General features: G+C 37.9%; 1 protein-coding gene across 3 annotated transcripts in view; it reads left to right on the top strand.

Moving 5' to 3' along the window:
• QRFPR (pyroglutamylated RFamide peptide receptor) overlaps positions 1–13,787 on the top strand; it is a 44,845-nt gene that overhangs the window by 25,601 nt on the left and 5,457 nt on the right. For all 3 annotated transcript variants that reach the window (XM_036099213.2, XM_078069192.1, XM_036099211.2), the window contains 2 exons: positions 9,371–9,529; positions 12,409–12,470. In XM_036099213.2, the coding sequence (XP_035955106.1) occupies positions 9,371–9,529; positions 12,409–12,470 (221 nt within the window). The remainder of the gene's footprint in view (positions 1–9,370; positions 9,530–12,408; positions 12,471–13,787) is intronic.

Below are 13,787 nucleotides of genomic sequence, written 5' to 3'. Positions count from 1 at the left end.
TCCTCGACTTGATAAAGAAAATGTAAAATGTAAAAACCTACAACTAGCACCATATTCAATGGTAAAAGACTGAATACTTTTGTTCTAAGAGCAAGGATGTTTGTTCTCACCACTCTTATGTAACATAGCTCTCAGAATTCAAGCCACTGCACAAAGGCAAAGAAAGGAAATAAAAGACATACAGTTTGGAAAGGAAGAAATAATACTATCTTTATTTTCAGATGACATTATTTTCTGCATAGAAAATTCCAAGGACTCTACCAAAAACTCCTATAATAAGTGAATTCAGCAAGGTCACAGTATACAAGATCAGTGCACAAAACTCAATGGTATTTCTACATATTAACAAGTAACATTCAGAAACAAATGAAAAATACAATACTACTTATAATTAATCCAAAGAAAATGAAATACTTAGGTATACCATGAAACAAAGCATACAGGCCCTATATGCTGAAAATTGCAAAATGCTAATAAAGGAAGTCAGAGAATACATAAGTAAATGGAGAGACATACTATGTTCGTGGATTGGAAGACTCGATGTATTAAAGATGCTTGTCTGGTTTTGGGATCAAGGTAATTCTGGCTTGAATGAGTTTGGAAGTTTTCCTTCCATTACTATTTTTTGGAACAGTGTCAGAAGAATAGGTATTAATTCTTCTTTAAATGTTTGGTAGGCCTCCCCTGGGAGGCCACCCAGCCCTGGACTCTTGTTTGTTGGGAGATTTTTTGATTACTGATTCAATTTATTTCCTGGTTATGGGGCTGTTCAGATTCTTGTTTCAGTTTTGATAGTTTATATGTTTCTAGGAATTCATCCATTTCTTCCAGATTGCCTAATTTGTTGGCGTATAATTGCTCATAATATTCTCTTATAATTGTTCATATTTCTGTGGTGTTGGTTGTGATCTCTCCTCTTTCATTCATTATTTTATTTATTTGGGTCCTTTCTCTTTCCTATTTAATAAGTCTGGCTAGGGAGTTTCAATTCTTGTTAATTCTTTCAAAGATCCAGCTCCTAGTTTCATTGATTGGTTCTACTGTTTGTTTGTTTGTTTTTAATTATTTCTATATCATTGATTTAAGCTCTGATTATTATTTCCCTTCTCCTGCTGGATTTAGGCTTTATTTGCTGTTCTTTTTCCAGCTCCTTTAGGTGTAAGGTTAGGTTGTGTATTTGAGACTTTTCTTGTTTCTTGAGGAAGGCCTGTATTACTATCTACTTCTCTCTTGGGACCACCTTTGTTGTATCCCAAAGGTTTTGAACTGTCATGATTTCATTTTCATTTGCTTCTGTGTATTTTTTTAAATTATTCTTTAATTTCCTGGCTGATCCATTCATTCTTTAGTAGGATGTTCTTTAACCTCCATGTATTTGTGGTTCTTCCAAGTTTTTTCTTGTGGTTGATTTCAAGTTTCATAGCATTGTGGTCTGAAAATATGCACGGTATGATCTCAATCTTTTTGTACCAGTTGAGTCTGTTTTGTGATCCAGTATGTGAACTATTCTGGAGAATGTTCCATGTGCACTTGGGAAGAATGTGTATTCTGTTGCTTTAGGATGAAATGCTCTGAATATATCTGTTAAGTGAAGGTCCAGTGTGTCATCCAAAGCCCTTGTTTCCTTGTTGATCTTCTGCTTAGATGATCTGTCCATGGCTGTGAGTGGGGTGTTAAAGTCCCCTATTATTACTGTATTATTATCAATGAGTTTCTTTAAGTTTGTTATTGATTTATATATTTGGCTGCTCCCAGTTAGGGGCATAAATATTTACAACTGTTAGATCTTCTTGTTGGATAGACCCCTTTATTATGACATAGTGTCCTTCATCTCTTATTACAGTCCTTGGTTTAAAATTTAGTTTATCTAAATAAGGATGCCTACTCCAGCTTTCTTTTGATTTCCATTGGCATGATAAATAGTTCTCCACCCCCTCATTTTCAATCTGGAGGTGTCTTTGGATCTAAAGTGAGTCTCTTGTAAGCAGCATATTGATAGGTCTTGTTTTGTTTTGTTTTTTTTTAATCCATTCTGGTACTCTGTGTCTTTTGATTGGAACATTGAGCCCATTTACATGCAGAGTAATTATTGAAAGATATGAATTTAGTGCCATTGTGTTACCTGTAAAGTCCCTGTTCCTGTAGATTGTCTCCATTCCTCTCTGGTCTTCATTACTCTTGGTCTCTCTTTATGCTCAACGTGTCCCCTGTAATATTTCTTGCAGAGCTGGTTTAGTGTTCATGAATTCCTTTAGTTTTTGTTTGTCTTGGAAATGCTTTATCTCTCCTATTCTGAATGACAGCCTCACTAGATAAAGCATTCTTGGCTGCTTATTTTTCCCATTTAGCACGTTGAATATATCATGCCAATCCTTTCTGGCCTGCCAGGTCTCTGTGGACAGATCTGCTGCCAGCCTTATGTGTCTACCCTTGTAGGTTAAGGACCTTTTCGTCTCTAGCTGTTTTTAGGATTTTCTCTTTATCTTTGTAATTTGCAAGTTTCACTATAATATGTCCTTATGTTGATCTATTTTTGTTAATTTTTTTGTGTGTGAGTAAAGGGATAGAAGTTTATTAAGTGAAGATACAGAAAAAGCTCCCAAGAGTGAGAGGGGTCCCAATAGAGTTGCCTTTTTTGGTTGATTTTTGAGGAGAGTTCTCTGTGCCTCTTGGACTTGAATGCCTGTTTCCTCCCCCAGATTAGGGAAGTTCTCAGCTATAATTTTTTCAAATAAAGCTTCTGCCCTTTTTCCCCACTCTTCTTCTTCTGGGATTCCTGTAATTTGGATATTATTTTACTTTATGGAATTGCTGAGTTCCCTAAGTATGCCTTTGTGATCTAATAGTTTTCTTTCCATATTCTTCTCAGCTTTATTATTTTATTTTATCTGCATCATTTTATCTGCTTTATCACTGATTTGCTCTTCTGCTTAGTTCATCCTCATTTTATGGCCTCCACTTGGGACTGTATCTTGGTTATAGCATTTTTAATTTCAGCCTGACTAGATTTTAGTTCTTATATCTCTACAGTAAGGGATTCTCTAGTGTCTTCTCTGCTTTTTTTAAGCCCAGCTAGTATCTCTATAATCATTGTTTTAAATTCTATTTCAGACATCTTACTTATATCTGTATTGATTAAATCCCTTGCTATGAGTACCACATCCAGTTCTTCCTTTTGGGGTGAATTTCTCTCGTCATTTTGTCCAAAAAAGAAAAGAAGAAAGAAAAAGAAAACAACAACCACAAAGGAGACTTCAGGAAGTGTTGCTGGTGTATGCTGTGTGAACTCTGCTATTGTGTTTTGTCTGCTCTTTCCTACTGGTCCATCCTCTACAGAGTTCCTCATTCCTTATAGTGGGGAGTGTTTGGACCTTTAACCAGGTGTGCTTTGCTGGTCTGAAAGTTAAAGTAATCTTGACAAAAAAGAATGCAGTGGGAGGAATCCTTTACCTGATATTAAAGCTTCCTATGTAGATAAAGTAATCAAGACATTATGGTATTGGCAGAGATAGACAGATGAATAGCATAGAATAGAGAATTCAAAAATATATCTACACAAATATGCTCAACTGCTTTCAGTAAAGGTGCATGTCAATGGAGGAAGGACTTTCCTGTTCAACAATTATTGATGAAGCAATTGACATTGATAGGCCAAAAGAAACAAACAGAACACACAAAAACTCCTTAAATATCACACTTTATATAAAAATTCTCTCAAAATGGATCATAGAGTTAAAAGTAAATGCAAAACTATAAAACTTATAGGAAAAAAAAATGAGAAAATCTTCACGATTGGACACAGAGTTCTTAGAGTTCTTAACTGACACCAAAAGCACAATGCATAAAAGGAAAAATTGATAAACTCACCTCATCAAAATTAAACACTTACTCTGTGAAAGCCCATGTGAAGAGATGAAAAGACAAGCTAGACTGGGAGAAAATTCTTATAAAGCATATATCTTTTGTCTGACAAAGGACTAGTGTCTAGATCATATAAAGCACTCTTAAACCTTAGTTGTGGAAAGACAGTTCAATTAGAAAACAGACAGCAAAAGATATGAAGGGACATTTTATCTAAAAGAATATACAGACAGCAAAGAAACACATGAAAACATGTTCAGCATTATTAGAAATCAGGGAAATGAAAAAAAAAAAGGCAAGATATCACTCTACAGCTATCAGAATGACTAAAATTTAAAAAATGAAAAATCTAAATTTTGACAAGAATATGAATAAACTGGGGTGCCTGGGTGCACATTTGGTTAAGTGTCTGACTCTTGGTTTCTGCTCAGGTCGTGGTCTCAGGGTTGTGGGATTGAGTCCTATGTCAGCTTCCACACTCAACACAGAATCTGCTTTAGACTCTCTCTCTGCACCTCCCACCTGTGCACTCCCTTTCTCTCTCTTTCTCTTGCTCTTTCAAATAAATAAATAAATCTTTACAAAAAAAGAATATGAAGAAACTGGGTCACTCATACTTTGCCAATAGGAATGTAAAATGATACAGCCACTCTGGAAAATTGTTAGACAGTTTCTTATAAATGTAAACATGCAATTGCCATACAACCTGTAAATTACATTCTTGGGCATTTATCCCAGAAAAATGAAGACTTGTGTGTACCAAAACCTGTACACAAATATTCATAACTGCTTTATTTGTAGTAGTAAAAAACTGAAGTAGCCCAGATGTTTTTCAATGGATGAATGATTAAACAAACTGGGGAATATTGGTAAGCCATACAAAAGAATAAACTACTGATACATGCAAAAACTTGGATGAGTGTCCAGGGGATTGTGCTGAAAGAAAAAAAGGACAATCCCAAAAGGTTATGTATTGTATTAATTTATGTAACATTTGTGAAATTAGAAAATTTTACAAATGGAAGACAGATTAAAAATGGAAGAAGACAAATGGAAGATTGCCAGTGGTTAGGGACAGGGATGGGCAGAGGCAGGAGGGGCTTGGTTGTGGTTATAAAAGGGCAGCAGGAGGGACCCTTGGGTGTTGGAACTGTTTAGTATCTTGATGTGGTGGCAGATACCTAAACCTACACAAGTAATAAAATCATATAGAACACACACACACACACACACACACAGGAAGGACTTAAGTAAAACTGGAAAATCTGAATATAATCAGCAGATTGTATTAATGTCCATATATTGGTCATAATATTTTACTATAATTTTGCAAAATGTTACCATTGGAGGAAACTGGAAAAACTACACAAGGGATCTCTCTGTATTATTTCTTACAACTGCATGTGAATCTATAATTACCTCATAAAAATTTCAATTAATAAAAAGAAAGAAAAAATGAAAAATGAAAAATAAATCAAAGAATGTCTGTCACAGTGATTGTTACATACCAAACAACCCTCTTTTATTTCAGGCAGCATTATTTCAATCATGCAAACCCAACCAACCCCAAGAGTTCTGTGCCTCTGAGTTGAGAATCTCCCCAAGCAACAGGCAGCACCCACAGGGAATATGTGTGTGTCCGGTCCTAGGAAGGGCCAGACTTCTCTCATCAGAGAGATTACCAGAAGAAGAAGCTGAAAAAGGAAGGGAGGGTTGGAAATTTAATGAAACACAGAGAAAACAACAACAACAACTCTTCAATGCCTATTTTGCTTTAGTCTTCTAGACCTTGGAAAATAATGTCCAAATTTAAAAAGAGCATATCAAAAATGGTTAGAATGAAAATAAAGATCTAATATAAGTGAGTAGATGGGAAAAGAGCATCTATTTATTTTTTTAAAGAACTCAAAGCTTCAGCCTAGATAAATACCATGCCATAACATTGAAGAAACTTGGCAATGTAATCAAGATAACACTGTCAGGGGGCACCTGGGTGGCTCAGTCAGTTAAGTGTCCAATTCTTGATTTAGGCTCAGATCATGATCTCAGGGTCATGGGATCCTGAGCCCCGCATCAGGCTCCATGCTCAGCACGTGGAGTCTGCTTGAGATTCTCTCTTTCCTTCTCCCTCTGCCCCTCCCCACACTTGCGCACTCAAATAAATAAATAAATAAATAAACTTTTTTTTTTTTTTAAAGATTTTATTTATTTATTCATGAGAGACAGAGAGAGAGACAGAGGCAGAGGGAGAAGCAGGCTCCCCACGGAGCAGGGAGCCCGATGCGGGACTCAATCCCAGGACCCTGGGATCATGACCTGAGCCGAAGGCAGAAGCTTAACCGACTGAGCCACCCAGGCGTCCCAATAAATAAACTCTTTTTTAAAAAAGAAGAAAACACTGTCAGTAATTTCGTAGAATATTGGTTGAAGAAATATCAGAGGGATGAGTTGGGCTAATGCTGTCTGGATGCATTAAAAGGATAAGATGACAGATTATAGAACTACTACAACAGTACAAAATTCTCAAGTGGACTATGAAATAAGATAATTAAACATTTATGAGACAAGAAAACTGCCATATAGCATGGGTGTATTAAGTTAAGTGAAGGTGACATAGTGAAAAGAATTGGATTCAGATGACCTAGGCACATGCCTTAATCTGTCAATAAACAGCTGTGTGGACATGGGGAAATTGCTTGAATTTTTTGAGCTGCAGTATCTTTATCTGGGAAACGTTATAAAACTATATGTTCTTTAATGGGTAGTTTAGAATCTATTCACAAAAAATCTGTTAGCTCTAAATGTACCAAATTTACCTCAATTCTTTTAACCAGGTTGTCTGATGATAAAAGAGCTTCCATTTATTAAGAAACACATCTGTGCTGGGTATTTATGTGATTTTATAAAGCACACACTTTGGTCCTATGACAGATGGGTGTTATTAATCCCTTCTTACAAATGATAAAATCAAGGCTGAGTGGCTAACTAATAGATCAGGTGAATCAGGATCACAGTGTGTCCATTCTGATAGCAGGGGATCAGTTGACCAATTTCTCATGCTATTATGAGAAAGATGAGTGTATTTAGGATGGATAACACTACCATGAGATAAGACTACAGTGAACATTACCATAATAATTATTAGTTGCTTGGATAGTTATACCTAAACTGTGTTGATAATGAGTCCATGTTTTCATTTCATGGAAAGTTTCTTCTGGTGTTTCTTTAACCTCAGCCTGTCCAGCTATTTTTTTTTTTTTTTAATAAACAACTTGGTTAAAAGAATAGAAGAAATTCTCATCAGATTTAAAAACAAAAACAAAAAAAGGAGAAATATTCAGATAAATAATTTATTCATATATTCCTTTATTCAAGTCTCACATCCAAAACAGGATTTAAGGTAATTTAATTCTTTCACAGTGTGATCAGTATTCAAAGAGTGAAATACATTAGTATTGAAAGCAAATTTCTGCACTTGGCATATAAACTATCTTGCTAGATAAGGAAAGACCTTAACATTGAACAGGGTTGGGATTTGGGGAACTGGAACAGAGGATGAGAATGAATGTGATTGGCTTTTGGGTTGAAATTTGGAGCTTCCAAAAAAGGACTGGAAAGGGGGTATCTAGAGTGATATCTAAATACATTTTTTTCCTTAGTCACAAGACCTTGGATTAACAAAAATTTTCTATAAAAACAATAATTTTCTATTGGACAGATCCAGTTTATTTCAAGTTGATTTCAAGTGCAACAGAAACCAACCATGTGAAAATTCTAGCACCAAAGGCTGATGTAAATTTTAGTTATAGTCACAGAAGAGGGTGTTCAGACCCTAGGAGGCAATATAGTCTTGCAGTTTCTGCTTTAGCCAGGCCACATCTTGAGGATGGTAGGTTTCCTTCCTTCTGAATCGTGTAGTTACTAACCAGAGGAAGTCCTTGGAAGGTGTCCAAGGAATTGAAAGGTCTGAAAAGCATGTCAAATGAGGAACAGCTGGGACAACCAGAAAGGAAAAGACTTAGGAGTGACATGAAAGCTTCTTTCAAATATAAGAAGAGCTGATGTTTGGAAAAGATGGTTAGTTCTGAAACTCTCAGAAAGCAGAAAGCGAAACTGGAAGAAGTGGGTGGAACAATTAAAAAGCACTTTCTCCAGTGAGAGCCTTTCCAAAGTTGAATGCGGGCACTTCTAAAGGTCAAAAGCCTCCTGGGTTACTCATTATCTTCAATTCAGTGAATGTCAGTTGAGATCCTTCTTGTGCCATTCTAAATGCTTGAAATGTGTCAGTGAGGAAAACAGACAAGAATCCTCACTCTTGGGTGTTTACATTCTGGAAGGTATGGGGAAACTTTTAATGAGCAATGAAGCCAATCAGTAAATTATGTAGTCTGTTGGAAGGTGAAAGAGTTATGGGAAAAGAGTAGAATAAGACCAGAGTGATGAGAGGAGGCGGAAGGGGAATGGGGCAGACCTTAGTTACAGATACGCTGTCAGAGCAGGTCAGCCTCATTGAGGAGGAATTTGAGCGAAGTCTTTGGTGAAGGGTGGGAGGGAGTTCTCTGGGGGAAGAGCATTCTAAGCAGAAGAAAAAAAAAAAAAAAAGCCAAGCATCAGCTTGAGATGGGAGTATGCTGGCAAGCAAGACTCCTCTGCAGGTGTTTAAGCAGAGCTTGGCAGAGCATCTGAGAGAGAAGCTGAAAAGACGATTTTTGGTTTTGGTGAGAGCTTGGACTCCATGACTTCTGAGGTCTCTTCCAACTTTTCATATTCCTTGAGCTTCTGATTCACTGATAATTCAGAATAATTAATTTGGTAGCAATGAACAGGATAGATTCGAGAGTGGAAACACCAGACCAGGGTTACAAATAAATGGTGGAAGGGCAAGACAGATAGTGTAAACATTTCATAATGCTGACAATGTATTCACATATTGTAATAATATTGTGTAAATCATGCAAAGCATGTGTGCAGACCAAATCTTGCCCAGGGGCCACCAGTTTGAGACTTTGCATTGGAGAAAGTGCAATCAGTTAAGAGTGTAATGATGTAAGCCACATGTAAGGTTGTGGACAGAAAGTCAAAGGAGAATAAAAAAAGAAGAGAGCCAAGTCTTTGGTGAGAATTCTTCCTTTGTTATGATTTGACAGAGAACAAAAAAAGAAGAAATAATCAAAGATTACTGTGTGGTTGAGACTCCAGGAGACCAGTTCACACTGCCTTTGCTCTTTCTTAAGCAAGACTCACATTGATTTTCTTTTTCCTGCCTATTATCAATAACCAGATACTTACTTGCCTTTTCATTGTCCTCTTACAAGTAATCACCTATAATTTAGGTACTTAGAGAAAATATCAGCCAGTCCAACCTTTCTCAATTATTTTGAATCTATAATGTAATTATAGTCATAAAACTTTTGAACAGAGGCTCAGAATTAATTAACTGCAACAATTACAGAGACACAGATAAAACTTTTACTCTTGATGTTTAACTTGTCCTGTTTCCTTGTTGCAGGTGCCTTCATTTGCAAGATGCTGCCATTTGTCCAGTCTACTGCTATCATGACAGAAATTCTCACCATGACCTGCATTGCTGTGGAAAGGCACCAGGGACTTGTGCATCCTTTTAAAATGAAGTGGCAATACACCAACAGAAGGGCCTTCACCATGCTAGGTGAGGATGTACCAGGGGCAGCATTGCCATTCTTTATTACAGAACACAAAGAATTTCTTCACAGTGAACCGTATCGATGAACCAGACAAGTAACTTCTTGTCTAGCTTGTAGGCATCGGGGTGTAACTTCAGGATTTTAGACCTCTCCCCATTTACCCTGACCCTCACTCCTTTTCTCCTTTAGGCCTATCCCCACACTTAAAATCTCTCATTTCAGAGTTACTTCTTCAGTTTAAGTCTTAACTTTTAAGCACTAGTTCCAGCTAATTTAAGATAACCTTTCAGTGGCATTACTACATTAACATTTATTAGATTAGTAAACGGTCATCCTCAGGTAAGAGGCATCTAAGCTAAAATGCCCTTCTTAGAACAGGTGGATTTTGATAGGGGAAGGAAAGGTGCTTTTTAGAAAGGTAAAGAATAGGGGTGCTGCTCAGAGGTGGCCCCAGTGGTGAGGCCGCAATAGCAGAAGTCCACAGGGCTCATGAGATCCCTGGGTGCTGAGTGCTAGAGGTGCCTGACGAACACAAATTCCATCCACTTCATAATTTTGCTTCAGGCGTTCCTGAATCCTCAGTTTGCTGTAACCATTCCTGAGTCAGCAAGTCATGATGAGCAGCTACCTCTTGATAAGTGGCAAACTTGAAGCAATGTCCTAAAACCTAGCATAGTAAGAGAGAAGAATTTCTCTATTCGATCATTATCATTGAGGCATTTAAAATTTTAATGTGCTTCCCAGTGGTTTGAATGTATGATAGTTCATCAATGAGAGATTGAGGGAACAACTAATGCGATAACCAAAGAGCAATTTTTACTACTATCTCACTTGAGAGGAAATGAGTAAACATTTATTTCTGCTATAAGAATTTAGCCAGCATGGGAGAGTAGAATTACAGAAAGAACTCCTGAAGTCTTTGCAATGCCAAACTCATTTTACATAGTTTGAAATGAATAGATAAATCAACAGGGAAAATATTCATCAGTTTTAGTTAGTTAGTTTCAAATGTACGGCATATCCTCCCTACAAAGAATTCAAAGGCCTCATTGCTTTTAATAATTGACATCTTTCCACCTTCAAAACATCTGAAGAGCATGTGTGGGTGTGGAAAGCGGGTGAAAAAAGGAATACATGGAGGAGGGAAGTTATTAAAAAAGGAAAGAGAAGTAGAGAGTCTCAAGATCTGAAGGCAAAGTCAATAATAGGAAGTCAAGGCAATTTCTACTCAAAAAAGTCATGGGAGACAGAAAGGATTTTAAACCAAGAAGTCTCATCTCCCCATGGGACTTTCGTGCAGTGTTGCCTGATATCTTCTCTCTAGCTCTGTTACACTGGGAACCAGCCTTGTCTTCATACCCAGTACCTCCTAGCTGAGACTGCTTTGCCCCCAGGCCCACCACCAGCAATGACCTGCCAGACTCACTTGCCCACAAGTGTTCACAGATTATACCAGTAATATAAATCTAACCCTGGCCCTTCAATCCCTGAACAGGCAGTAAACCCAGAAGGACTGGCAATGAAGTCAATCCAATTAGACTCAATTCCTCCAGAATTTCTACTAAAGATTGGAAAAGTGATTGGACATAAGATAATATGAGATACTGATCGGACTAGAATAGAATATATGTGTATGGCAATGTGGAGAGAGATTGATTTGTGAGTCAGAACTGTCTTAAATCTTTGAATAATAATGACTCTCTATAGGCAGTGCCAGTTCATGTGTTTCTTTATAATAAACCCCAGTGACAGTTTAAGTGAGTCTCAGTTTCTTGAAACCCAAGGCAATATACTGTTTTCTCAATGGTGCTACTCAATATAGAAAGAACAGGAAGAATTTGAGCCAAGAAATTGCTCTCAGAATTGATGTTGGGTCTCTTGGTTCTGGCCTCATTCTAGTCTGTTCAGATTCTCTTTTGTTTCTGGCTAAGGACACATCATTAAAGCAATTCCCTCACCAAACATGGAGGACGGGGAATTTGGAAAGAGCACTCTGGTTTCTGATGTTTTAAGTGTTTGTTTTTGTAAAGCCTCATGTTATGAGGCTCAAGATAAATGGTACTCAGTTGTAAGAAGAAACCGTAGATGGTGATCTATATCATGTTTAAGTTATTCATCCGTTTGAGAACCAAACAGCAGGTGCTTGATCAACATCTACTGAGGGCCAGGAGTTTTCCTTGGACTCTTGTTTGGGGAAACAAACAAAAAAAGTAAATTGCATTGTCTTTGCCCTTAATGAGCTTAGAGGATGTTGAAAAGAAATGACTAAGGGCAGCAAATGACTAGAGGGCACATGGAGACAACAGGGAACTAGCAGTCAGTTCTATCTGGAAATGATGGTGGCCTTCAAAGATTTCCTAGAGGAAGTAACATTTGAGTCAAGTCCTGGAAAATGAGTTCACAGATAGTGGGAATAAGGTGCCAGTCCAGGGTGACAGTGTCGGGGCACAGAACAGCTCAATGCATTCTGGGATATAGGGACTGAAAGCAACTATTTAAGTTCCTCAGTAGAGGACTCTGGTTTAAAGAACAAGGACAGAAATGTAAGAGGAGAGAGGGGCAAGTGAGAGAACCTCAGGAACCATGTTAAGGGTTTGGGTTTTATCTTATAGTCACCAAAACACTATTCAGGAGTTTTATTGTTTATTGTTTTAAGGAGTTTTAATTAAACATTTAAAAATGTTTCAGGAAGACTATTCCAGCAGCAATTTTGAAGATGGTGAAAGAGTGGCCGTGAGAACAGGTAGAGCCCTGCACTGCTTGAGGGCAGAGATGATTGCATATAAGGAGTCTTTATGATCAGCGCATGTGCTTTATGCATAAGCATGCATGTGTTTTGCTTCACTGATGGAGCCATGTTCTGATGATTTTAATGTTTTGGCAGGTGTGGTTTGGCTGGTGGCAGTCATCGTTGGATCACCCATGTGGCATGTGCAACGCCTTGAGGTAGGTTGGGACTGGGATTGGTAGTCATATTATTGAAATGTTTCCCAGCCCTCTCAATGATAATCTGATTTCTTCCTGCAAATTTGTATGATCCCAATTATTTCACTGAAAATTTTTCAAGTGGAATAAAATAATTTGTTTTAAGATTTTTTCTCCCCTCTGTTTATCTAGCTCTCCCTTGATTTTATATTGTTAAGCCTTTAATGCTTAAAAGAAAATTTACCAGGGTCACTTTCTACTTTGTCTTGTTACATTTGAAGAGTTCAGTGGTTGCTCTAGACTTTTCTTTTATTTTTAAGTCACATTAAAAAATTATCATCAATTATCTGCTTATTAGTTGATTCTCCTTCACAAGTCCTTTCTTATCTATCTCCCATACATTGACAAATTGAAATTTGAATTGGAATGTGTGGCAAGATCATCTTATCTGACCTCTCTCTTTCCCTCACACCTCTATTGGATGGGCCCAGCATTGCATGGGGATTCACAGTGGAGGGAGCACGGTGCTGTTTTTGGCGACCCAGTCTCCCCAGTGGGGCATACATGCTTCAACATGTCCTGCATAGGTGATCTAGCCCAGACGTAGTCTTCAAAGGCAGTAGGGAGTTGTTCACATACACACTAAGATAATTTTTTAAACCATGTGTTCTTTTTATACCTTTTTAAATTGACGGAAGCAAGTGTGAAACTTTATTGGATTTGTAATGTCCATTGGAAGGATAACAAATGAGCCCTCAGGCAAGGGTACATTGAAAACATGACTTGATTTTTTATGTAACCGGTATATTGAATGAGCTAGACTCCATAGGTGAGAGCAGGAGGTAATTTTATTCTGTCCCTTGCTACCTACAGAAATGTCATCTGAGGACTTCCCAGTACTCTGATGCAATGTCGTGGATGAAGCCCTGAGCAGGCCCTGTTACTCTTCCAACCATTCAGAGAGCAACATTCCTCTGGTCACTTTCAGTCACAACAGCAGTGTTAAGTCTGTGGTTAAATGCCCAGGCCAGTGTCACAATCGCATAAATCCCTACTCTCAATCGATGCAAAACAACCCCTTCCCTCAGCTTAAGCTATTTTTAGGTCTAGAACCCTACAATATGGAAAAGGGGCATGATCCCCCTCTCCTCCCCTTCCTTACTGTGCATTTCTCTCTTCCCATTCAATTGACTGCCTCTGGCTCCTTGGGAGCTGGTTAGAAGGGTGAGGAGAGGAGGGGACAGCTGTACTCTGGTAGTGACGCCCTCTGCACGCGACTGTTGCCCATGCTCCACTCTTTGCTTGTGGGTTTTTCAAAGATAACATCACTGAGGCTTC

This window comes from Halichoerus grypus, chromosome 3 (genome assembly GCF_964656455.1).
Source record: "Halichoerus grypus chromosome 3, mHalGry1.hap1.1, whole genome shotgun sequence".
Taxonomy (NCBI): Eukaryota; Metazoa; Chordata; class Mammalia; order Carnivora; family Phocidae; genus Halichoerus; species Halichoerus grypus.
This window is presented reverse-complemented; position numbering and strand designations above follow the sequence as displayed.